The 25,242-nt window shown below is 39.5% G+C and overlaps 1 protein-coding gene across 3 annotated transcripts; it reads left to right on the top strand.

The window, feature by feature from the left end:
* The first annotated feature begins 64 nt into the window (after nt 1-64).
* pus7l (pseudouridine synthase 7 like) lies at nt 65-24,851 on the top strand. Of its 3 annotated transcripts, none has more exons than XR_010006719.1 (9): nt 65-341; nt 2,223-3,139; nt 5,545-5,704; nt 11,515-11,710; nt 11,813-11,911; nt 14,514-14,595; nt 19,670-19,710; nt 19,833-19,947; nt 20,612-20,665. XR_010006719.1 is itself a non-coding variant. In XM_008111099.3 (9 exons), the coding sequence occupies exons 1-9, from the start codon at nt 277-279 to the stop codon at nt 21,463-21,465; spliced, it is 2,178 nt and encodes a 725-aa protein (XP_008109306.2). In that variant the 5' UTR covers nt 76-276; the 3' UTR covers nt 21,466-24,851. The 3 variants fall into 3 exon arrangements, 2 of the variants coding, with proteins under 2 accessions (XP_008109306.2, XP_003221323.3); XM_008111099.3 differs by adding an exon at nt 21,139-24,851 and having other exon boundaries at nt 76-341; nt 19,670-19,947; XM_003221275.4 differs by adding an exon at nt 21,139-24,851 and having other exon boundaries at nt 261-429; nt 19,670-19,947.
* The last annotated feature ends 391 nt before the right edge of the window (nt 24,852-25,242 follow it).

Genomic DNA, 25,242 nt, shown 5'->3' with positions numbered 1-25,242 from the left:
GGGGACGCTTCCTTACAAAGTGGCATAAAACCAAGAGAGGCTGATGATGATATTGCATTTTATCCCACACTTCTCGCTTATGTTGTGCTTTCCGAGTCGTAGTGATGGCTGTCTGCTTTGCTCGATTCAATTTTGTAGTTTGGGCCATAATGGTATCTCCCAAAGTAAAAAAAACGTTGACCATTTTCCCCTACTAGAGCCACCCCTAATCAGTGACGGTGGTATATTCTGTTCGTTTGGCCACGCCCCCTGATCTCCCCCTGCGGCGAGTGGCAAATGGAAGATCCCTTTGGAGACTGGGATTGTGCTTGCAGAGGAGCTTCCAAAGACATTCGAGAAAGGCAGGAATCGGGTTATTGTTTATTTGCGCGGATCTTGAGTCCCGAATCTGTATTTATTTCTGTTTTGTATGCACATGATAGCCTGGAGGTAATTTTCTGCACAGTTTTTTTCCATGATATTATTCATAAAGTTTGTGTGCCCTGAACCATCAGGAAGCAAAAGTGTCACTATCTAAGCCAGCCACGTGGACGATTTTGGAGTAGCTGTGAGATTTCCGGACTGTATAGCCATGTTCCAGAAGCATTCTTTCCTGACGTTTCGCCCACATCTATGGCAGGCATCCTCCGAAGTTGTCCTGTGTTGGAAAACTATGCAAGTGGGGTTTATATATCTCTGGAAGATCCAGGGTGGGAGAAAGAGCCCTTGTCTGTTGGAGGCAAATGTGAATGTTGCAATTAATCACCTTGATTAGCATTGAATGGCCTTGCAGTTGATATGGGTTGTAGCTCAGCACCATTAGCTGCTCAGCCCAGGGTTAGTCAAATGGCAGCAGTGATTCCGAAAATAGTTCTTTGGGTTTGGGATATAATAATGCAGTTTGACTCCACTATAACTTCCATGGCTCAGTGCTTTGGAATCATGGGATTTGTAATTTGGTGAGGCACCAGCATTCTTTGGAAGAGAAGGCTAAAGACTCTAAAACTACAACTCCCACAATTCCACAGCATTGAGCTATGACAGTTGAAGTGGGTTCAAACTGCACCCTCTGGGATCATGAAGAGGACTGGGCCCCATTCCAGAGTGGAAGTTAGGGTTTCTTATTGTAGAAACTGCTCCTTTGCTCTTCCTCCCTTTCTGGTTGTCACAGGAGAACAAAGTTGTATTCTGTCCTCAATGTAGTCTGTGCGCACTCAGAAGAAGACCTACAAGCCACTCTAAACACCTTCGCAGAAGCATATGAGAAGCTCGGCCTCTCACTGAACATCGAGAAAACCAAAGTGCTCTTCCAACAGGCACCAGCTAATCCCTCTGCAATGCCAGGAATACAGCTTAATGGTGTCACATTAGAAAACGTTGACAATTTCCACTACCTTGGCGGCCACCTCTCCACAAAAGTCAACATTGACACTGAAATACAACACCGCCTGAGCTCTGCGAGCGCAGCATTTTTCAGAATGAAGCAGAGAGTGTTTGATGATCGGGACATCCGTAGAGATACCAAGGTGCTTGTTTATAAAGCCATTGTCCTCCCAACCCTGCTCTACGCCTGTGAAACGTGGACGGTCTACAGACATCACACTAAACTCCTGGAGCGTTTCCATCAGCGTTGCCTCAGAAAAATCCTGCAAATCTCTTGGGAAGACAGGCGGACAAATGTCAGCATGCTAGAAGAAGCAAAGACCCACCAGTATTGAAGTGATGCTCCTACGCCTTTATCTCAATGTTGGGATCATGGAAAAATTGGCAACAGTGAAAGTTTTCTGAATGCCACCTAGACATTTACACAAATCTATTAGCAACAATGTGCAGTGTTGACAGTGCAGAGAATGCTTCAGCTGTATTTATAAACAGGAAAATCAGCCTGTTTAGAAATCCTTGCAAATGCTGATTTATTATCAGTAAATGTTTGATTTTTCACCTATTTTGTATGCCTGTATACCTGGGGTCATGTAAAAATTTATTAGGCAGAAAGAGGTTGCAAGTGAGAAAAGTTTTAGTAACCTTGCCATAAGTCCAAATTGCAATGACATGAGATTACATAGAATACATTTTAAACGTTTAATGTAAAATAGGTATTAAAATACGTTTCAAGATGTAATGCCTGTCTCTAAATTTAGCTTTTCACAGTCTGTCACATCCCCAACATCCAGATAATACTACTTCTGAGAATTGACTTGATCTTTTTCTTTTTTTTCTTTTTTTAAAAAAACTTTTTCTAGACTGTCTAATACTGGAATGGAAGAAGGCTCAGGCACACCCGTAACACACTACGCTTCCACTTATGTGAATGATCATGTTGGCTTCTGGGGCTGTATCAAAACCTTTCCAAGTGATTTTGTTGTGACAGAAATTAATATGCATGGACAGTTGGTTAATGAGATTGCAACAGACTGTCTTCCTAAATCTGGCGGAACCTTGTCAGACCAAAGCAGGAGCTGTCAGCGGGATTCCAAAAGACTCAGGCTGAGTCCTTCAGAGCCATGTATAGAAGAATATTTCAGAGAACAAGATGGGGATGTTCATTGTCCCTCAGAAGTTCTTCATTCCGTTGTTGAAGAAGGTGAAGAACATTCACTTAAGAAGGTGCGTGAATGCTACCATGATAAAGCTGAGACATTGGACTCCTTATTAGATCAGACTGTAAGGGAACAACTGCATCAGTTTGCTTACTCCGTAAAAGATATGTGGAATTTTAAATCAGAACCAGAGGTTTTTTCCACTGAATTCTCACTTGGTCCAATTCCCAAGAAGACGGTTCGAGCCAGTTTGCATGGTGCCATTAGACAGGAATACCCTTTCTTAGCCACCATTACAAAGTCTGGTGAAATTGTCGTAAGAGCAAATCAGGATTACCAGGAACTCTGTAAGTTGGTGTCCGAAGAGGAAGCTTCTGGTTTTCTGAAATTCCTGGATGCCAAATTAGAAAATTCCAAGTTTGCTTTTAGACCTGATGGGAATAAGGAACATCGTAAAAAGGTTCACCATTTCCTTAATAAAAAATTTGGTAAGCTTGTGGAGACAAAGTCTTTTCCCGACTCTGAGCATAAAGTTGTAATTATGGTAAGGTTTCGGGAGAAAAATGGATACCGGAAAAGGACTAATGCTGGGAACAGAGAGAAAGAAGAAATTTACACAGGTAAATATATAGTGGGTTTGTCTTTTTAAAAGTAGTTTGTTACAGTCTTTCAATAAATCAGTCCAGGCAACGTGGTCAGTGTTCAGGAACAATTGCGATCCATAGTTCAATAACATACAAAGGAACATCAGGTTCCTCACCGGTGTGGCATGACAAATGCTTCCCCCCTCCCCAGCAAAATGCATCACAATTACATCCGTTCTTGTTAGGAAAGAATACTTAGCTGGGGTGGGAATATATGAATTCCATGAAGGGTTTTTTTTTTTGCTTCATTTTAACATATAATGTAGATATAGTAAGCTGTCACATTTCAGCTGCAAAGGAGATGAGTGCATAGTTTTTCTTATCAATTTAGAGTTGAAAATACATACACGGAAGAGACTATTGTAGTTCAACCTGCATCACCTGTGTTAGTGCCTGATGTCTATGAGGATTCTGGGCCTGTGTCTGATTGCAGTGGGGATGATGGTGTTGTCAGGCCTGCTTTACAGCCAGAGGCTTTTGCAGAGCAGAGACCTGAGCCTCAAGGCCAAATTCCTATCAGAGGCTGCTTTTCTGACGGGGATTTTTCAGACACAGATGCAGCTGCAGAGGGCAATGAGTTGGCAGATAGGAGGCAAGACTTGTAAACAAAGAGGTAGTTCCCAGGTCTTTTGCCGGTCAGTCCTCCTCCAAGGGAAAAGGGCAGATAAATTATCTGTTGAGAAAGGAAAATGAAATTCATTTTTCTCACTGCAGGGGGCTTTTTATGGGAAAGGTTTTCAGCTTGTCGCCATTGGGGTCAACGTTGGTGATTCAAGTCACTCAAGCTTATTCATGTTCTAAGGTTTTTGAACTCTTGTGTTATTTTTCCTAATGTCAAAAACCAAGTTTATGTGTTATTTTCTGGGATTTAATCTGCCTCGTGTCTTTGGGTTTTACAACTAGATATCTTGTGCTATGTTCTTGTACCTTGGAAGTGATGGACTAGTGCTCATATTTTGAAGTAACCTTTTTGGATTTTCCCTTTTAATCCTTTTTATTGCTTGGCTTTTTAATATATTGTTCAGTAAACTGCTTGCTGCTAACATTAAACTTGTGGTGTTTGATGGTCAAGAGGGGTAGCTCTGGCGTACAACAGAGACTAGATGTGCATGTATATCTGCATTATAAAATACATTCAGGTGTGAGTTTTAAGAAATAGTCCCTATGTATGATATGAATGGGCCAGGGTTTTTTTTAATCTACATTGCAGTGAGAGTGAGCATTAAGAACACCACCAGCCATCATTTTGTGCTGCATAGATGCTATATCTTTGATGGTACATCTTTCACACAACTCACAAGTATGCAAATAGTTTAAATTACAGGCATGGGAACTCTGACCTGGATCAGGGTCTAGGATGGTTGGTAAAGCTTTAAGCTTTGTTTCAAACCTCTTTTCCACCCATCTCTCAAACTTAGAAGAAGAAATCTCATACAAACACTCTTCATACAAACACTCTGTACTTTGATTTGTTACTGCTGATAGCCAATTTTATTTGCAAGTTCTACTGCATTTTAGGTGTGTGTTTTATGTGTGTTGTTGTTTTAAACTTATGTTGCTGTTTATATGCATGTGTGCTGTTTGTTTATATGTAGCACTTCGAGGTGCTTCTGTGAGCTGCCCTGAGTCCCTTCAGGGAGATGGTGGTGGGGTATAAATAAATGTTTATTATTATTTATTATTATTATAACAGGCAGCATGGGAGACCTTATCCAGATTTAAACTTTCATGGAGAAGAAAGGGTTGTTGTGCCTCTAACCGTTGTCAGGTTCCTCATTTTCACCGTTGTGTGTGTATTTATGAGGGGGCGTTTGCTAATTCTATGAGTGATGCAATGTTTCATTTGGGCTGAGACATCAATAATTTGGCTGTCTTGCTGGAAAGTAGATGATAAGAAGCTTCATTTTGTTTTATCCTGTGTCCTTATATCTTTATTCTAGAAATGAATATCATCCCTGCAATATACTTTTCCTGCTGAAGGGTATAAAGCATGTCGCTGTAGATTCGTGCACCTATATAAAGGTTATTCTGGCTTTTTCTATTTCATTAGCCTGTCTACTTGCCAAATAGCCAGAACTAAAATCCATCACCATTGTATCCCCTAAAAATTGCTACCAGCAGATTGACCTTTAGATATGGTTACGGATAGGCAGCTGCAATAATCTTATTACAGTAGTTGGTGACAGTTCATAAGCACCTAATACAGTATATTTCTGCATAATGTTTTGGTTTATGTTTTGAATTAGCATTAAAAAGTTTAATCATAAAAAATTGAATGCCTACCTGATCATGTAAACAGATCCTGCATTTTCTCCATTTAGGTATGCAGAGGAAAAAGCTATCTTACTGGATGCATTGAATTTGTAATAATGTTTTTTCAGCCTTTACTCTCCAAAAAGAGAACCTGGAAACACTTGAAGCAATTAGCTATTTGTCTTCTGAACTTGGTGTGCTCCCTTCAGACTTCAGTTACACAGGCATTAAAGATAAGAAGGCTGTTACCTACCAAGCTATGGTTGTGAAAAAAGTAACTCCTAAAAGGTGTGTATTTCTTTAAGTTATACCCTGTTTTCTTCATTTTTCGGAAGGATAGTTGCAGTTGTTTATATGGAAAAGTGATACTGAGTTATTTTTTCTGCGGGCAAGTTGGTGATTCATTTTCCCCTCCACAATTTTGAAGGCAATTTATATGAAAATGGCTTACATGATGGAGGAAACTTGCACATTTTCTGAATTCTGAAGTAAAGGTATTAAAGACTTGAGATGATTGAAATCCAGTCTCTGGCATTTTACAGTACTGAAACATGGGGGAAAATAGCCATCTCACAATTCCATGTTCACCCCAGTCCATCCTGTCCCATCAAACTATTACGGTGTGTCTATAGTCAGACATCAGTAGAAATATTGCAATGATATTATTAGGAAGCTTTAGATTAGTTTGGCAGCCACATGAGGCTTGTGTACAAGCGGTGTTTTATTTGCTTTCATGATGCAACATGGTGGTGTGGAAAATTGGTATGGAAAATTGCAAAGGCACATTTCACAGAGCTGCACAAACAATTTCGGTATTAAAATCCATATGTCTGGGGGAGGAGTTAAAAAAAGTCCTAAGGTAATTTTGTACTAAATAATAATAATAATAATAATAATAATAATAATAATAATAATAATAATTATTATTATTATTATTATTATTATTATATTTTTATACCCCACCCCATCTCCCCGAAGGGACTTGGGGCGGCTTACATGGGGCCAAGCCCAGGCAGCAGACAATATAAAGACATAACAATAGAACAAGTCAATCAACAAAAAACAAGTCATAAAACAAATGAGATCACATACAATAAATATACTATGATAAAATCCTGGGTTGGCTCCAAAAAAGAACTGGGCCAAAAAAGTGCAAGTAGTGTCAGTTACAATCCGGGAGAGGTAGATACCATAACTATTGTTCCCATTAAAGTGCTGTGGGAGCCGTACACAAGGAAACTATGGCCGGCTAAAGGAATGGAGTGCACTAAAGATAAAATAAACAACAGGTCGATCCTTTACTATGGAGATCAGTCGGCAAAGACCTGTTGGAAGAGCCAAGTTTTCAGGCTCTTCCGAAAACTAAGGAGGGTAGGGGCCTGCCTGATCTCCCTGGGGAGAGAGTTCCAGAGCCGGGGGGCCACTATGTAATTTTTGCTGCTTTTAGCCATTGTATGCCGCTTTGAATCCCGCCCAAGGGAGAAAAAGCAGGATAAAATTATTATTATTATATGTTAGAATTTAAAGAAGTTGTATTTTTTAAAGTAAGGCAGAAAATTAATGAAGGCTAGAATATCTGATTTCCTGTTTTGTTCTGTTAGCTAACTCCATTCCAAAAGAGGATTTTGTCATCACATATTGTTATGTGACTTCAAGTCTATTTCGTCGTATGGTGACCCTATCCTAGAGAGATTTATTAAGATCCCATCTACACTGCCTTATAAAATCCAGATTATCTGCTTTGAACTGGATTTTATGGCAGTGTAAATTCATGTAATTCAATTCAAAGCAGATAATGTGGATTATCTGCTTAGATAATCTGGATTATTTGGCAGTGTATATACAGCCTAGGGCCCCCTGGTGGTGGCGCAGTGTGTTAAAGTGCTGAGCTACTGAACTTGCAGACCGAAAGGTCCCAGGTTCAAATCCCGGGAGCAGAATGAGCGCCCGCTGTTAGCCCCAGCTCCTGCCAATCTAGCAGTTCGAAAACATGCAAATGTGAGTAGATCAATAGGTACCGCTCCGGCTGGAAGGTAACGGTGCTCCATGCAGTCATGCTGGCCACATGACCTTGGAGGTGTCTACGGACAACGCTGGCTCTTTGGCTTAGAAATGGAGATGAGCACCAACCCCCAGAGTCGGTCACGACTGGACTTAACGTCAGGGGAAAACCTTTACCTTAACCTATACAGCCTAAGAGGATGTATTGCCTTCATTTTAGGTTGAGAGAGTGTGGCTTGCCCAATGTTAGCCAGTGGCTTCCCATGACTGAGCAGGAATTTGAATCCTGTGCTCCCAAGTCGAACACTATACTACTCTTGTTCCTATTTCTATGAATATATTGCTTTTATTTTGACTTGTCTCACCTCATGCAGACAACCTTTTTCCACTTTGTTGTATAGGTCTACCTATAGGTCCATCTTGCAAATGGGGATTTGACAAGTTCAGCTAATTAGTTGTTTTCTTTTTCCTTCTTGAAAATCCATGAAGGAGGGAAAGTAATAATAATGGCCCAATTTCTATTTGATTCATGCTCTGCCTTTTGGAATATTGTAACAATGGAAATTTTCTTCTCTTCAAAGCGAATTGCTTAATTAGCACTAAAGAAAAGTGTTTTCTTTGGATGTTTATCCTACAGTGAGATTTCTATCAAAATAGCATATTACTTGTCTTAGAGGTATTTTATGGTTAATAGGTAGAACCTTTTAACTTATACGTCCTCCCAGCATCAGATCCTTGCAAATCTGTTGTTCATCAAAGACCAATGTTATACCACCATCTCTCTGTAAGCCGGAATGACTCCATCCCTGTCAGGCTTACAAAAACAAACTCATAGGACTGCTTCTCCTCCGGTGTGTAATGTACATGCTTATAATTGGAAACATAACTGGCAGTTCAAATAACCTGCCTTGAAGTCTCCTCTTAATCTTTCACTTGTTACACATATGCAATCCCTTTTCAAGCTGAGGAAATGTTTTTTCAAGTAGAACTGTTACAGAAGTGTGGCATTTTGATGTTGGCCAAGTCCTTCCATCAAAGCTTACTTTTGCAAAGGATTCTACACAGAGTCTGCTGCCAGTTAGCTCTCCCTTTTGTTAAGCTGTTTCTTAAGTAGACTTTCATTGAATGCTGGTCTCTCCCAGCAGCATTGTCCTGCCTGTCTTGCTTAAACTGTTCAGCGTCTAGGCTGGGATTTTTTTTTTATCCTACTTAGAAGTTGCACTAGAGCTAGGTAGCACTGCCTTCCAGTAGAATTATTTCAGTTATTTTGCCCAGTTTATATTTCTTGTAATGCAGTTTTGTTTCAGATTGTTTTTTTTTGTGTTTTTCCATATGGCAAAACTAAACAAATACATGGATGAAGTATTCCCCCCCCCCCCCCCCAGAATGTCCAGGAGACATCCTGTCTGACCATTTTGAAGGGTGGGCAATATATGTCCCTCTAGATGTTGTTGAACTCCAGCTCCTATAATCTCTAGCTAGCTTTCTCAATGGTGTGGGAAGATCCTCCTTCCTGCAGGATCATACCCAGATAGTGAAGCTGGGGGATGCCTGCTTGAACCCCTGGCCATTGACCTGTGGGGTCCTGCAAGGTTCCATTCTATCCCTCATGCTTTTTAACATCTACATGAAACCACTGGGTGAGGTCATCCAGAGTTTTGGAGTTCAGTGCCATCTCTATGTGGATGACACTCAACTCTATTACTCCTTTCCACCAAATTCCAAGGAAGCCTCCCGGACCCTAAACCAAGGCCTGACAGCTGTGATGGACTGGATGAGGGCTAACAAGTTGAAACTCAGTCCAGACAAGACAGAGGTCCTCCTGGTCAGTTGTGGGGCTTTTCGGGGTATTGGATTGCAACCTGTGCAACGAGGTTGCACTCCCCCTGAGGGCGCAGGTCCGCAGCTTATGGGTCCTCCTGGATTCAGCGCTGACTCTTGATCCTCAGGTGTCAGGAGGGCTTTTGCAAAGCTAAAACTGGTGTGCCAGCTGCGACCATACCTCAAGAAGTTGGACATGGCTACGGTGGTCCATGCTTTGGTTACATCCAGACTGGATTACTGCAATGCTTTCTACATGGGGCTGCCCTTGAAGACGGCACAGAAACTTCAGCTGGTTCAAAGATCAACAGCCAGGCTTCTAACTGGAGCTAATTACAAGGAGTATACAACACCCCTACCAAAGCAGCTCCACTGGCTGACGATAAACTGCCAATCCCAATTCAAGGTGCAGGTGATGACCTATAAAGCCCTATATGGCTCGGGCCCTCCCTATCTTCATGATCACGAACCAGCGCTGGCTTTGAGATCTGTCGGGGAGGCCCTCCTCTTACTTCCGCCACCATCACAAGCGCAGCTCTCAGTGATAGTTCCCTGACTCTGGAATACCCTTCCCAGAGAGATCAGGCAAGACTCTACATTATCCTCTTTCCACAAGGACCTGAAAACTTGGTGGTTCCTGCAGAATTTTGAACAGGATTAGTCCTCCCCCCCCCTCCCCCCAGGTTGTTAACTAGACTTAGAGGTTAACTTTATCTTCTTCCCGGCCCTATGATATTCTGTTGCACTTGTCTTGCCTAGCACTTTATAGTTGGCCTTGACCACTCTGAAGCCCTGGTCATTATATCTGGCCCCACTGATGGAGCATTTTATAACTGTTTTTTTAATTTATTTTTATAGTTGTTTTGAATTGTATGTTCTTGTTTCATGTTTATTATTCTTTATTATGTTTAATTTGTTGTATGCTTTCTTTTGCAATATTGGAAACCGCCTTGAGTCCTCTCGAGGAGATTATTATTTTATTATTATAGGACTTGCAGACAAAATATAGAGCTTTCCAAACTGTGTGTTGCAACATGTTAGTGGGTCGGCTGCAGTGTGTACAAGTGTTGCGCAAATGTAACGAGAAACCTCTGAGTCTAGGTGAAATAAACAATACAACTTGCATGTATTTTTACACAGCAAAGGGATTAATAGTAGTAACATTATTAATAGTAGTATTAGTAACATATGGCTACTCATAAATGACAAAAATCTTGGAAATATATAATTAAAATATAAATGAAATATTTTCATGATTTATTTACTTACTATTTATTTACTTACCATTTATTTCTTGTGTCAGAAGCGAACCGAGGGTACAAGTTGTAATGGATTTGCAAACATCGAGATTTTTTAAAGAAAAACAACTTGGCATTAATACTGAATGTCTTTTGCCCAGTAGCTGGCCACGTGGAGTGCCTCTGGTGTTGCTGTTAGAACGTCCTCCATTGTGCATGTAACAGAGCTCAGAATGCATTGCAGTAGGTGGTCTGTGGTTTGCTGTTCTTCACAGTCGCATGTTGTGGACTCCACTTTGTAGCCCCATTTCTTAAGGTTGGCTTTGCATCTCGTAGTGCCAGAGCCCAGTCTGTTCAGTGCCTTCCAAGTTGCCCAGTCTTCTGTGTGCCCAGGGGGGAGTCTCTCATCTGGCGTCAGCTACTGATTAAGGTTCCAGGTTTTAGCCTGCCACTTTTGGACTCTTGCTTGCTGAGGTGTTCCTGTGAGTATCTCTATAGATCTTAGAAAGCTATTTCTTTATTTAAGGTGTTGGTGTGCTGCACTTACTTGCTTACTTTACTTGTATACTGCTTTTCTCACCCTGGATGGGGGACTCAAAGTTGTTTCCAAACATATTATGGCAAAATTCATTGCCTACACAACAATAATAAAATACAACTGTCAATTGAATCAGAAAAACGCATAGAAACATATTTATTTAAACATTAAAATCAGATAATCCAAAAATCAAAGTCCAGGGCAGTTCCAATATCAATCTCTATTGCACGTAATCTCTGATTATTCCTTTTATTGCTTATTGCTTGAAGGTCTGGTCCCATAGCCAAGTTTTTACCTTTCTTCTGAAGGCCAGAAGGTAGGGCACTGATCTAATTTCGTTGGGGAGAGAGTTCCACAGTTGAAGAGCCACCACTGAGAAGGCCTACATTTGTGCCTTTGGCTTTTGCAGGTTGGATTGCATGCATCTGCTGTAAAAAAAAAAACCCATAATATTATCTACCATGATCTCAAATTCTCATTTGCCCTTTTTTTCCTTGCAGATTAAAAGAGCTTGGAATCATAATTGGGAAAAAAAGACTCGGTCTGTCTAATATACACTCCGTGAACCAATCCCTGAGACTTGGTCAGCTGCAAGGAAATCATTTTGCTATCATCGTGAGAGATTTAAAACTTCACAGCAACGACTGTCATGGAAACCTAAAAGAGAGGGTTTATGAAGCAATGGAGAAGGTCAAGGTAGATGTTTCTAGCATTCATGCTCCCAGTGATTTTATATTGCATGCAATATTCAGCTTTGCCTAATGATAGTTATAATCATTTTAACTTTTAATTTTGTAGAAAAATGGTTTCATAAATTATTATGGACCTCAACGTTTTGGACAAGGACAGAATATCCATACAGATCAAATTGGACTGGCTTTGCTGAATGAAGAAATGGTACTTCTTTATATTTTGTAACACCTTTCTTTCTTAAAATGTTTCAACTTGTTTTCCTTCTCTATTTTTACCATCACGACAGTCCTATGAAGGTGGCTAACCTGAAAGGGCATGATTGACCCAAGATCACTCAGATAGGTGGAGATTTAAGCTTAGGTGTTTTAAAAGTGAAAATCTGTATGTGTGTATGTGGCATGGGCGTCTGCTCACACAGACAGCCTCTGGCCTCCACAAACAAACAATAGTTCCCAGTGCTGTGGAGCCACCAAGTCACTCCCTCCCAGGACATTGCAGGTTATAGCGAGCACATCCCAATGTTCCTTTCTCTCCTCATTTGCATGACCCCACCCACTGCCTCTCTCTTAACCCTTTCCTACCCTTTCCTGCGGCACACAGCAAACAGAGGAATTGATCAGCAACTGAACATACTAAAGAGAGAGACTTGGGGAGGATTTACTATGATTTCTAGGAGTTGTAGGGACTGGGATGTCTAGTTCACCTGCAATCTAAGAGCCCTCTGAACCCCACCAACAGTAGACCTGGAACTCATTTGGCACACAGACCTAACATGGCCAACTTTGCATACTAGCGAGGTTTGGGGGTGATTGACCTTGACATCCAGGAGTTATAGTTCATCTGTATTAAGAGAACACTGAACCCATGTGATGATGGATCTGGACCAAACTTGGCACAAAAATTCAACATGGCCAACTGGGAACACTGGTGGACTTTCGGGGTGATTGACCTTTGACTCTGGGAGTTATAGTTCACCTGTATTCTGTGAGCCCCCTAAACCTTACCAATGATGGATCTGGACAAACTTGGTACACAGACCCAACATGACCAACCGGTTTCAAGATGATTGCCCTGTGAATCTGGGAGTTGTAGTTCACCCTTATCCAGAGAACACTGAACCCAGCAGATGACAGATCTGGGCCAAATTTGGCACACAGACCCAACATGGCCAACTGTGCAGACTGGGGGAGTTTTGGGAAGTTTGACACAAGATTTTGGGGAATTGTAATTCACCCACATCCTTATGCATTTTCTAATGGGAGCATTCATAAAAAACTAGAGCAAAGACAGTTTTTTTCTAAGACATACTGTAACATATCACCAAACAGATATCACTAACACTCCAAAACAGACAAGGCCCTTTTCAAATAACCCGGGCACTGTCGGGTACCAAAGCTCGTATAAATATATTTCTCATGTATGTCAGCATATCTGGAGTTCAGTAAGGCCTTCAACAAGGTCTCCTGTGACCTTTTGGCAAACAAACTAGTTAAATGTGGGCTAGGCAAAACTAGAGTTAGGTGGATCTGTAATTGGTGAAATGAATGAACCCAAAGGGTGCTCACCAATGCATCTTCTTCATCCTTGAAAGAAGTCATGAGTGGAGTGCCGTAGGGTTCCATCTTGGGCCCATTTTTGTTCAAAATCTTTATTCATTCATGACTTAGATGAAGGGTTAGAAGGCATGATTATCAAGTTTGCAGATGACACCAAATTGATAAGGATAGCTAATATTCCAGAAGACAAGAGTAGAATTCAAAACAATCTTAACAGATGAGAGAGATGGGTCAAAGCTAACAAAATGAAGTTCAACAGGGACAAATGCAAGATATTCCACTAAGGCAGAAAAAAATGAAATGCAAAGATACAGAATGAAGACGCCTGGCTTGACAGCAGTACAAGTGAAAAAAATCTTGGAGTCCTCATGGACAACAAGTTAAACATGAGCCAACAATGTGATGCGGCGGCTAAAAAAGCCAGTGGGATTTTGGCCTGCACAAATAGGAATCTAGTGTCTAGATCCAGGGAAGTCATGCTACCCCTCTATTCTGCCTTGGTCAAACTACATCTGGAATGATGTGTCCAATTCTGGGCACCACAGTTGAAAAGAGATATTGACAAGCTGGAATGTGTCCAGAGGAGGGTGACTGAAATGATCAAGGGTCTGGAAAACAAGCCGTATGAGGAGCGGCTTAAAGAGCTGGGCATGTTTAGCCTGCAGAAGGCTGAGAGGAGACATGATGAGGACCATGTATAAATATGTGAGGAGAAGTCATAGAGAGAGGGAGCAAGCTTGTTTTCTGCTGCCCTGGAGGCTAGAACGCAGAACAATGGCTTCAAACTACAGGTAAGGAGACTCCACCTGAACTTTAGGAAGAACTAACTGTGAGAGCTGTTCAGCAGTGGAACTCTCTGCTCCGGTGTGTGGTGGAGGCTCCTTCTTTGGAGTCTTTTAAGCAGAGGCTGGATGGCCATCTGTCAGGGGTGCTTTGAATGTGATTTTCCTGCTTCCTGGCAGGAGGTTGGACTGGCTGGCCCATGAGATCTCTTCTAGTTCTATGATGCTATGATTCTATAAAGGGTCACATTTTATCTCTGATTTACTAGATGTTCATTTATCCATTTTAGGGCCCTGTTTGACAAACGTGTACTCCAGAAAAAAATCTGTTTTCCATTAGATCCAGTTTTCAGGATGATTGGATTCAGGGTGTATTTCAGAATCAGAGTTGCTGCTCGCTTTTGAAAAAACAGCAACACTGAGAATACACAAAGCAGCAAATAATATTTATGTTTGCTTTCTTTAAAGGTCAAAGCTGTAAAATTGTTTTTCACTCCTGAAGATTCAGATGACCCTGTCAATAAAGCCAAAAAATACTTTCTTGAGACAGGTAACATATCATGTCATTTATTTCTGTCTGTAGAATATAAATGAGAAGAAAATGCTGAAATCAGAAATGTTGGAGCTGTAAGCAGTAACAATATTGAAAGGCGCCAAGTGTTATGTATCAAGATTTGTGTGTGTAAGAACACTTTTAGTGTTTGTTTTTTTATACTGTTGATCAAAATGTATTTCAACTCAATCTAAAAGTGTGTGTTTCACTTCCTCACGAATTTGCTGATAGTACTTCATAATTTCATAAACAAAAAGTATAAAGAAGGAAAAACTTTAAATGATCTCAGTCTATTCAGGCTTTGAACAAGATTATAAAACAATCTTTTGAAAAAAAAACAATAAAGTATAGCAATTAAAATAACAGCAATGGTGATTAAAAAATTCTGAAACAGATGTAAACAACCACATTTTATGTCATCTTGGACAGTAGAGAGTTAGAAATAATTACTAATACTGAGTAGAAATCCACTGAAGATTAATAATAGGAGGTCTGAAGGTAGTACTGAAGATATTTGTTTCTCATTCTGCCAAAGTTGCTTTAAAGTTGTCATTTGAAAGCCTTCAGAAATGCAGAGAGATTATACATATTTTTAGCTGTGGGTTTCAAAACTGCAGTTGTCCTTGATCTTTTATGGTTATTCTGATCTTCAAGCTTTTCATGTGTATGCATTACCTAAATCTTCTGCAAAAAACAAACAAAACAAAATGATCTTCTAAGACTGAGTTGTGCTCAGTCTCACTCCTTCACTTAAATATTCCATATTTTTTTCAGTGTGTTAAATTATCATGGAGATTGATGATCTCATTAGTGAGAGAAAGGTGGGCTGTGGAGGATTAATAACAATTGATATTATTTTTTTGTTTATAGACCATAACATGATATGATTTTTTTAATGATGGAACTGGTTTGATGTTACTTTAATAAGACTTATTCTTAGACTTGTCCCTCAAAAAGATTTCAGTAACTTCATGTTTTACTTTGATTTCTAAAATTTCACCATAAGGTTTCCTTTCAATCTTTGTCTCTTTCATTTTTGTCAGATCATTCTTTGCTACTCAAAGTAGAACTGGAGCTCTCTCGGGAGATGACTGCTTAACTAATGTAACTAACAACTTCTTCAGATTGCCAGAACTTAATTACTTTTCTATGTCAGAAAGAACCATAAGAACAGAGAAACAATGATCTCCAAACTGAGTACAGTGTTCCCTCACTTAACGCGGGGGTTACGTACCAGGGCCACATGCGAAAAGTGAAAATCCGCGAAAGTAGGGACGCTATATTTGTGTTATTTACAATCTCACTGGCAAGTAGCATCTCTGTCCCCTCCTTGCCTCTCAAGCACGTGCATGCATGCATGCTCCTGCTGCCACCTTGTGAAGCAAAAACAAAGTTGTTTCAGCCTCCTTTTCTCTCCCTTCGGCTCTTTCCTTCCTTCTTTCCTTCCTTCCTTCCTTCCTTCCTTCCTTCCTTCCTTCCTTCCTTCCTTCCTTCCTTCCTTCCTTCCTTCCTTCCTTCCTTCCTTCCTTCCTTCCTTGGGCTTCTCCTTTGAATGAAGTAGAAAGAGAGAGTTATAATATTATTTTATGATTTATAATATTTTAGTGTTTCTTAAAAAATGCAAAACTGTCCATGAAAAGCGAACCATGAAGTAGTGAGGGAACACTGTAATGAACTACAGAATCTTCCACAGCATTACAGATCCCCCCCCCCCCCCCCAACTTGGAGGCACTATTTGTGGAAAAGATTTCTCCCGTAAGTTGTTCATTTTTCCGTGTTAGCATTGGAGATGGGGAGAAGTGGAGAACAGTGTGCTTACACAGACAAATGCACATTTGTGGGGAAATTTGCAGAGGCAAATTTTCTTCTTGTAATATGGCTTGCAGAAAATGTCATTTCAATATATACTGTAAAGATATAGTTTTTCATTGTGGAAGATACTATCAGATTGGAGCAGAAATTGACACCTTAAGGATTTCCCACCCTCTCCTCAGCCTCCTGTATATTCAGTTCAGCATTATTTACTTGCAGCACATTGGATATATTATTTTTTCAGAGTTTAGAACAGGAAGCAGAACAATCCTGCTGGCAGATATTTGGTGGGAGAAATACAAAAACACTGCCACAGTTTTCTTGGCAGGACAGAAATTTCAGTTATTTTCTCCCTTTGTGGTATTATTATTGTAAAGTTTTCTATTATTTTCTTCTTGGAACTGGAATGAAGTTATGTTTATCAGCTCCAGAGCAGGAAGATATTCTTTCCATTTCATGGGGCGTGTTAGTGTACTGGGAATGGTATGGATATGGCATATGTACTTTTTCTCCCAATCTGCCTGTGTAATGCTTCTATTTTGAGTTAGTTTTATGTAAGCCTTGAATTATAACCTCTCTTTTTTGAAAGACGTTTGCTTTTGTTGCCAAAAGAACCTGTCCATTTCTTGATTTGTCAGCATTCCTTGTTAAAAACATTCTTATTGAACTGTGTTGCTTTCTATAGAACTAGACCTGGAAGGGACCCTATATAGGCCATTGACTCCAGTCATTGACTCAATGCAAGAACTCTAGCAGGTAGCTGTCCAACAGGCAGCTGTCTCCTTTGAAAGATCTGCAAACCTCTCTACATCATTGCTTTCCTTGCCAAACCACTCTTATTAACAAGAGGTTCCTTCTAATGTTCAGTCGAAATCTACTCTTCTGTAACTCAAAATCTGGTGTTAGACCTTCTGGGACAACAGAAAACAAACTCCCCATCATCTTCTCTGTGACAGTGGGGTATTTAAAGAATGCCATCACGTCACAGTGCAGTTTTCTCTTCTCTAGGCTGAACATGCCTAGCTCCTTCAACTTTTCATCATATGTTTTGTTCTCTTATCCTTGTTGCACTTTTCTTCTTAAGAGGAGGAGTCCAGAACTGAGCACAGTACTCCAGAAGGCTTCAGTAGTGCAGAAGCAAGTGGGACCATTAATCATAGAATCATAGAATAGTAGAGTTGGAAGAGACCTCATGGGCCATCCAGTCCAACCCCCTGCCAAGAAGCAGGAAATCGCATTCAAAGCACCCCCGACAGATGGCCATCCAGCCTCTGTTTAAAAGCCTCCAAAGAAGGAGCCTCCACCACAGTCCGGGGAAGAGAGTTCCACTGCCGAACAGCCCTCACTGTGAGGAAGTTCTTCCTAATGTTCAGGTAGAATCTCCTTTCCTGTAGTTTGAAGCCATTGTTCCGTGTCCTAGTCTGCAGGGCAGCAGAAAACAAGCTTGTTCCCTCATCCCTATGACTTCCCCTCACATATTTGTACATGGCTATCATGTCTCCTCTCAGCCTTCTCTTCTGCAGGCTAAACATGCCCAGTTCTTTAAGCCTCTCCTCATAGGGCTTGTTCTCCAGACCATTGTTTCCCCTGACTTTGAAACTGTGGTTCTATTAATGCAGGCCAAAATATTGTTTGCCTTCTTCGCCGCAGCACCGCACAGTTAATTCATGGCTATCTCATGATTGCTGATTTCACTCGCTCTTGATGTTATTATGTTGTCAATATGTATTGCAATTGAGGTTATGTATTCACTGCGTGATTCAAGATAAATTGGAATCAGTAGTTCCTTTAACCCAAGGATAAGGTAATCTACAACTGACAACTTATATGTCTAACTAGTAGCAATGTGTAACAAAATTTGGAAAAAAAATCTGATCCTAGTTTGAAAGTGTTATTTCCTATTTAACTGTGTGGCACTTACTTTGAAAGTACAATAGATTCTTACTTATCTAACACAAATGGGCCAACAGAACATTGGATAAGTGAAAATGTTGAATAATAAGGAGGGATTAAGGAAAAGCCTATTAAAAGTCAAATTGTGTTATGGTTTTACAAATCAAGCGCCAAAACATCATGTTTTACAACAAATCGACAGAAAAAGCAGTTCAATACACAGTAACATTAAGTAGTAATTACTGTATTTATGAATTTAGCACCAAAACATCACAAAGTATTGAATACATTGACTAGTAAAAGGCAAACTATGTTAGATAATCCAGAACGTTGGATAAGCGAAAGTTTGATAAGCAAGAGACTACTGTAGTTGTTATACTCCAAAATTTTATTTTTGTGGCTGTCACAAACTATGTTGAATTGGTTGAGACTCTTTGAGATATTATTGAAAAACTATAGCAATATGTGCTGCAGGACGTCTAGCAAAAACAAAGTTTTTGCAGTTTAATAAACTGTTCCCATGTTTTTATTATAGAAACAAGTAGGAAATGACATTTATAGCCCAGGAACAAAAATCATGTTACATAGTGCAATCTCCAAAGTGATACATTTGTTTTTTTACTTTCTGGGGTTAGCATCATAGTTTGTGGCCAGAACAGAGTAACTGCCTGGAAATTAGAGATCTGTACATTACCTGAGGCAGAATGTGAAAGATCCTAAACAAAAGCAGAGTAGCATGACAAGTGGAGTATTTAATTTCAGTTGTGCACAAGTCAACAGAAACCTAATTGCAAATCTTATTTAGTGGTTGAAGGTGATGGAAACAAACATTATTTATACCCCATCTCCCCCCCTCCAAAACTGAGACACAAGATGGCTTTCAAATTAAAACATGTACATATGTAATAAAGGGAAAATATTCAAGAGATTAGTATTAAACTAACAACAATATTTAAACACGGTAGTTTAAACTACGCACTTATAAATATATTTTTAATCGGTTCAAAAAGTACAATTAAAACACAGCTCTTTGAAAAAATTCTTTCCGTTAAATATGTTCAGTTCTACAAGTCAACAAAAAGGCAGGTTTAATCCCTTGGAACAAGAGTTCGAAAGCCACATTTTTAGCATCCTCAGTGAAGTTCCTCTTCAGAGAAAGAAACTTTCTTTTTCTGCTGGCAGATTTTTCCCTAAAGAAGACAAAATAGATAAAAATGTCTTTTAGCAAGCCCCCTAGTTCTCTGTTAAATTATTCCCCCTTGGGGCTCCTAAACTGCCAAAAAGAATCAGCAGCTGAGCCTTGAAAGTGTGATTTGCAAGCAAATTGTGTAACTGTACCCCTAATAATTTTTTTACTGTCTTTCAGAGGATGCAAAAGGGACTCTTGCGATGCTTCCTGACTTTAAAGTAAGAGAGAGGATGTTACTGCGTGCTTTGAACCGCTATGGTTTAAATCATGAGGGTTGTATACAAGGCTGGCTCAGCATTCCTCACTCCATGCGTATTTTCTACGTTCATGCGTACTGTAGCAAAATTTGGAATGAAGCTGTGTCCTACCGGATTAAAACCTATGGTACAAGTGTTGTAACTGGCGATCTGGTCTTTTCTATAGAAGATAATGAAAGCTGTTCACCAAGTGACAAGGTAAACAGAAACGTATTGATAAAAACTCATGAGTGAGTAATTCCAGTTTCATATTGTATTAGAATTGCTTTCATTATATGGCCTTTAAGAATAAATGTAAGTACAAGTATTGGTTACTCAGGTACCTTGCTACAAAAGATATGTTACTCTTATTCTTTATGTTGCAATGCATGTTTGAGAATCAAATGAATATACAACTGTTTTAATTATATTTAATCTCAACAGAAATGTAGAATAGATGCTATTTGTAAATAGATACATTTTTATTTTGTTCAAATATATAATGCATGTATATGTGTGTGTGGCACTTTACAGCCAGTCATTTTTATGTGGTTTTCATGTTTTTATTAAATCCATGTTTTATTGCTCTGTTTTATTGATATGTTTTATTGATCTGTTTTACTTTGATGTGTTTTTATAATGTCTGTTATCATTTGGCCTGGGCCCGATGTAAGCCACCTCAAGTCCCTTCGGGGAGATGGAGGTAGGGTATAAAAATAAAGTTGTTGTTGTTGTTGTTGTTGTTGTTGTTATATAAAACTGACAGTCTTAATCTAGCAGGAAGCCGACATAGTCTTCATTAACAAAGTTATTTCAGAATACTTAAAGATTATTTGAAAGGGTAGAAATCTTTATAATAAGTGTGTTGGCTTTTTTATACCAGGTCCATGTCATAACATCTGAAGAAGAAATGGCCAATAAATATACAATAAATCAAGTAAGTTTGTTTAGAGGAAATAATATTTGTTATTTTGTATTAATAAATAAATACTAGGGTTTGTTGCATATATTTTAGTTTAAAAATCATAATTTGTTACAAGGCCACTGCTCCTCAAAGTGGTACTAGACCCCACATCATTTTTAGCTCATCCCTGGCAAGTTTCTAGGGAAGGAAGGAAGTAGCACAATGGCTACAAATTTAGAGCTAAATCCCATATTGGAAATGCATATATGCAGGGTTTTGTTTGTGTTGATTCCCCACATCAGATAGCCTGAAAAGCACTGCACAAGGGTATATGACTGGAAAATGTAAAGTAAAGAGATACAGACCAGACTTAAGATTTGTTTAAGTTCCTATTTTATATGTTGCCTTCGTTCTCCTTCAACCAGCATCTTTGTCCTGAAACCTCCTATGTTCACACAAGTAGGTTCTTTTAAAAATGCATTCACGTTGTCTTCTTCATCCCAAAGGTCATTATACCAATGGCTGGTTACAGCATCCAATATCCCACCAATAAAGTGGGTGAGTGGTATCATGAAAGACTGGCTGGAGATGGACTTCAGATGGGCCACTTTCGACTTCCTGCATTGCAACTGAATGTGCCTGGCTGCTATCGACATATTCTGAAATATCCTCATGATCTGTCCTATAGTTTCTTAGAAAACAGTGGAAAAGATCTTACACCTGGAGGTGACTGCTTTCAGGACTCAATATTTTCTCTTTCTGTGTCCTTTTGGCTTGATCCTTCATGTTATGCAACAGTTTGTTTGGGCGAAATCATGAAGTGTGATCTTTAAAGGCAAAATAAAGTGTTTCATCCCAGTTTACAGGTATATAGGGCACTCCTTAAATATGGCACAGACTAAGGGAAAAAGTGGAGCTGAAAGGAATGCTTTGACATTTATGTTATTAATCTAATTATAAATTTCCAGCAGATTAGGATTGGGAAAAACAATGCTGTGCATCAATTATTTGGAAAATGTGAATTTGTGGACTTGGGAAAGACTAAGAGTTCTTACAGAAAGGACCTTTTCCAGTTCTGCTAATATAGTAGTGCACATGTTCCATCTTTTCCTCCTTTACAGATGTTTATTCTAACAAAGTCACATTTTAAAAAAAACAGCTGCAGTACATGAAAGGGCTACAAGTGGTAGATGATGCTTGGATTCCTCATAAAATTCCTTGTTTGAGGCAGAGTAATTGCCAGATAAAAGCTTCACACGGAAACACCTGAACTGTGGAAACGTGGTACATCCATTTATGTTGGAGTAAACCCAGTTGAAATGAATGGGGCTTGAATGCATGATTGAGATGTAAAATCCTTTTCTGAACTTTACATCAGAAAAAAGAGAGAAATAGAACTAATACCTAAGTGTATCATATTGTTAAAAATGAAACTGAAATATGGAGAGTTGCAGGAAGTACTATATACACAGATGGTTATATATATATATATATTTTCAAGGAGAAAGATGAGTGTGATCCAATGCCCACATTCCTGTTCCATTCCTAATTGACTAAGAGTACCGTCTTCCATGAAAGTCGATGGTTTGAGCATTGGACTATTACTCTGGAGACCATGTTTGAATCCCAGTTTAGTAATGGCTACTCATTGAGTGACCTTGGGCAACTCAGCTTCAGAGGAAGGTAAAACCAAATCCACTCTGAACAAATCTTGCTTGCCAAGACTATCCTATAATGAGGTTGTCGTAAGTTGGAAACAACCTGAAGGTACACACTGCAGCAAGCACCACCTTTCATACTGTTAGACATCAACCCTATAGCTCAGGAATAGGCAAACCGGCCTTTCAGATGTTGCTAGACTACAATGGCCAACATTCCTTACCACTGGCTATTCTGCCTAAGGTAGACAGGAGTTCATTATCTAGGAGCCTGAATTTCATCTACTTGCTTAAAATGTTGGGTTTGAAGAGTTGGAAGAGTTCCCAAGAAACATCTAAATCCTGCCACTACAGAAAATCCACAGCTGAAGCATCTTCGATAGGCATCTGAACTCTGTTTACAAGCATCCAGCAAAAGAGTTCCTCCTAGGGTTTAACTGGAATATTCTTTTGTTGTAGCTTGACTATATTGGTTTAGGTCCTCCTTTCCGTAGCAAATGAAAACAAACCTGCTTCATCTTTGATACGACAGCCCTTCAGAAATTTGTAGATGACTGTCATATTTCTCAAACTTTAATTTAAGAATGTAATGAGATTTACTTTTGATAGACATGTGTTCAATTATACTGCACTCATGCTGCATTCGTTTGCATAAACTAAGTAAAATTCAGTTTCCTCCACTGCTCATTCATTTAGGCTTTCATTATTATAAATATATAGGCAATGAATGTGCAAACAAATGTCATTCCTGAAAGAATACATAGTCACAATAAAAGAGCAATTAAATTATACACAGCGCTTAGAACTAGAAAGCCAAATGTGCATTGAAGACATGTCAACAAAGAATTTCAGCAGAGAGACTATGACTCTAGTCAACGATCACCAGCAAATCACCAGCCCCTCGTGGTGCAATGGGTTATACCCTTGTGCTGGCAGGACTGCTGACCGACAGGTCAGCGGTTCAAATCCAGGGAGAGCGGGCGAGCTTCCTCTGTCAGTTCCAGCTCCCCATGTGGGGACATGAGAGAAGCCTTCCACAAGGATGGTAAAACATCAAACATCTGGGCATCCCCTGGGCAATGTCCTTGCAGACGGCCAATTCTCTCACACCAGAAATGATTTTCAGTTTCTCAAGTCGCTTCTGACATGAAAAAAACCAGTAAAATTCCTTTCACAAAAGTGACCATGTTACTAAAGAGGTGCTTCAGGAAATAAAATATTTCACAAAGCAGGTATCAGAGAGGAGAAGAAAAATGTTATTTGATGAATATGCTAACAATGGAATTTTTAAAAACCAGAGTAATTCCTGTAATGGAATATGAGTTTTTGCCAACTGCCTTGCAATAATCTAGATTATATTGTTGTCATTGATGCAGATTTTAAAGGGGCTCATAAATAGGATGTCAAAAAACACAACAGTGCTATTTTAATGCATTCTTGCCAAGCAGAATGTAAGCACAATGCATAGAATTATCAAGTGATTTTCTGTTGTGGTCACCTTGAAAGATATTTGAAATACTTTTAGTAGCATTTTAAACACCTCTCAGTTTCCTAGGTAGATAGCAACAATATATATAGATACATTGGTTGCATGCCTCAGGTTTTGCCCGTAGATGGCAGTGCAACTTTGCAGAATGGTAGATGTTTGGCACCACTTTCCAATTTTGTTGCACCCTGAAGGTAAGGGATTCACCTTTTGATTTTAATTTTTAAATGTCTCAGTGTTGCTTGTGAACTAGAAATGAGTTCTAGGGAATACAGACTTTCCTCATTCGGTGCATACAAGCTGTAGGTTACAGTACTAAATTACATCTCAGCTATCAAATAGCAGAAGTAGTCTTACTATATTTTAACAGGCCTTCAAAAATGAAGGTAATATGTTCAAATGGAAACAATAGATTATATAATTGGGTGATATTTATGCAATGTTATTTTTTCTAATGGAATATTCAATGCCATGTGAACATAGAGACAAAGACAGATGCAGAAGCAATTTAACATTCTCCAGCTTCCTGACGGGATGCTCGATCCTAGCCACAAGGGGAGAAGCTGCTTCATCATCCTCTGTGACATCTTGATGGATACTTCCTCATTCCAAACGGCTGCTGGATGATTTTTATGGTGTCATAAATTAGTTAAATTAGCCTCCCCGCAAAGCGGTACCTAAATTCCTACTTGATAGATGCAGCTATCTTTTGGTTGCTTAGTTTAACAACGAGCAGGAGCTATTTTTTTAAAGGTCAGGTCCTCACTCCGACACAGGCTGGCCTCGAACTCATGACCCCACTTCCATATGTCCCTGCCCGCAGTGGAGTACCCCTCTGTCCCTCTCACTCCAGGTTTTATCTTTGTGTTTACGCGGCCTGCCCATGTTTTATTGTTTTCTGATTTCTTGATGTAATGCCTATTATCATTTATTGTATTTTTTAATGGTGCTATGATATGTTGTTTTTATATCTTATTATGTTGTATTGCTCTGGGCATGGCCCCATGTTAGCCGCCCCGAGTCCCCATTGGGGAGATGGTGGCGGGGTATAAATAAAGTATTATTATTATTATTATTATTATTATTATTATTATTATTATTTATTATAATGATTTATTGCAGCTGGCTACTTAACCAGTTTTGCCATAGCCCAGCCCCCGGATGTTAGGCCGGACTAACAAGATAAAATAACAGATCAGCAGAGCCAAACTGGTTTCAAGCTTGGATGATTTGCCTCACTTGCTGCAAGATGGAGATTGGCAGTATAGTCACCCACCTGGGCCAGTATTGCTCTCCAAATTTCTTGAATAAGTGGCTCATGTAGGCAAGCCTCCAGTGTGTTTCATCACTCAGTAGGGATTAGAATTTAGAACACCAAAGCCCCAGTCCAGTGTTATAGCCACTATACTACACTGCTTTTTCTTTATGGGGGCATGTGTGTTACTTTAGGGATTTTTAAAAATTTC

This window comes from Anolis carolinensis, chromosome 5 (assembly GCF_035594765.1).
Source record: "Anolis carolinensis isolate JA03-04 chromosome 5, rAnoCar3.1.pri, whole genome shotgun sequence".
Lineage (NCBI taxonomy): Eukaryota > Metazoa > Chordata > Lepidosauria > Squamata > Dactyloidae > Anolis > Anolis carolinensis.
This window is presented reverse-complemented; position numbering and strand designations above follow the sequence as displayed.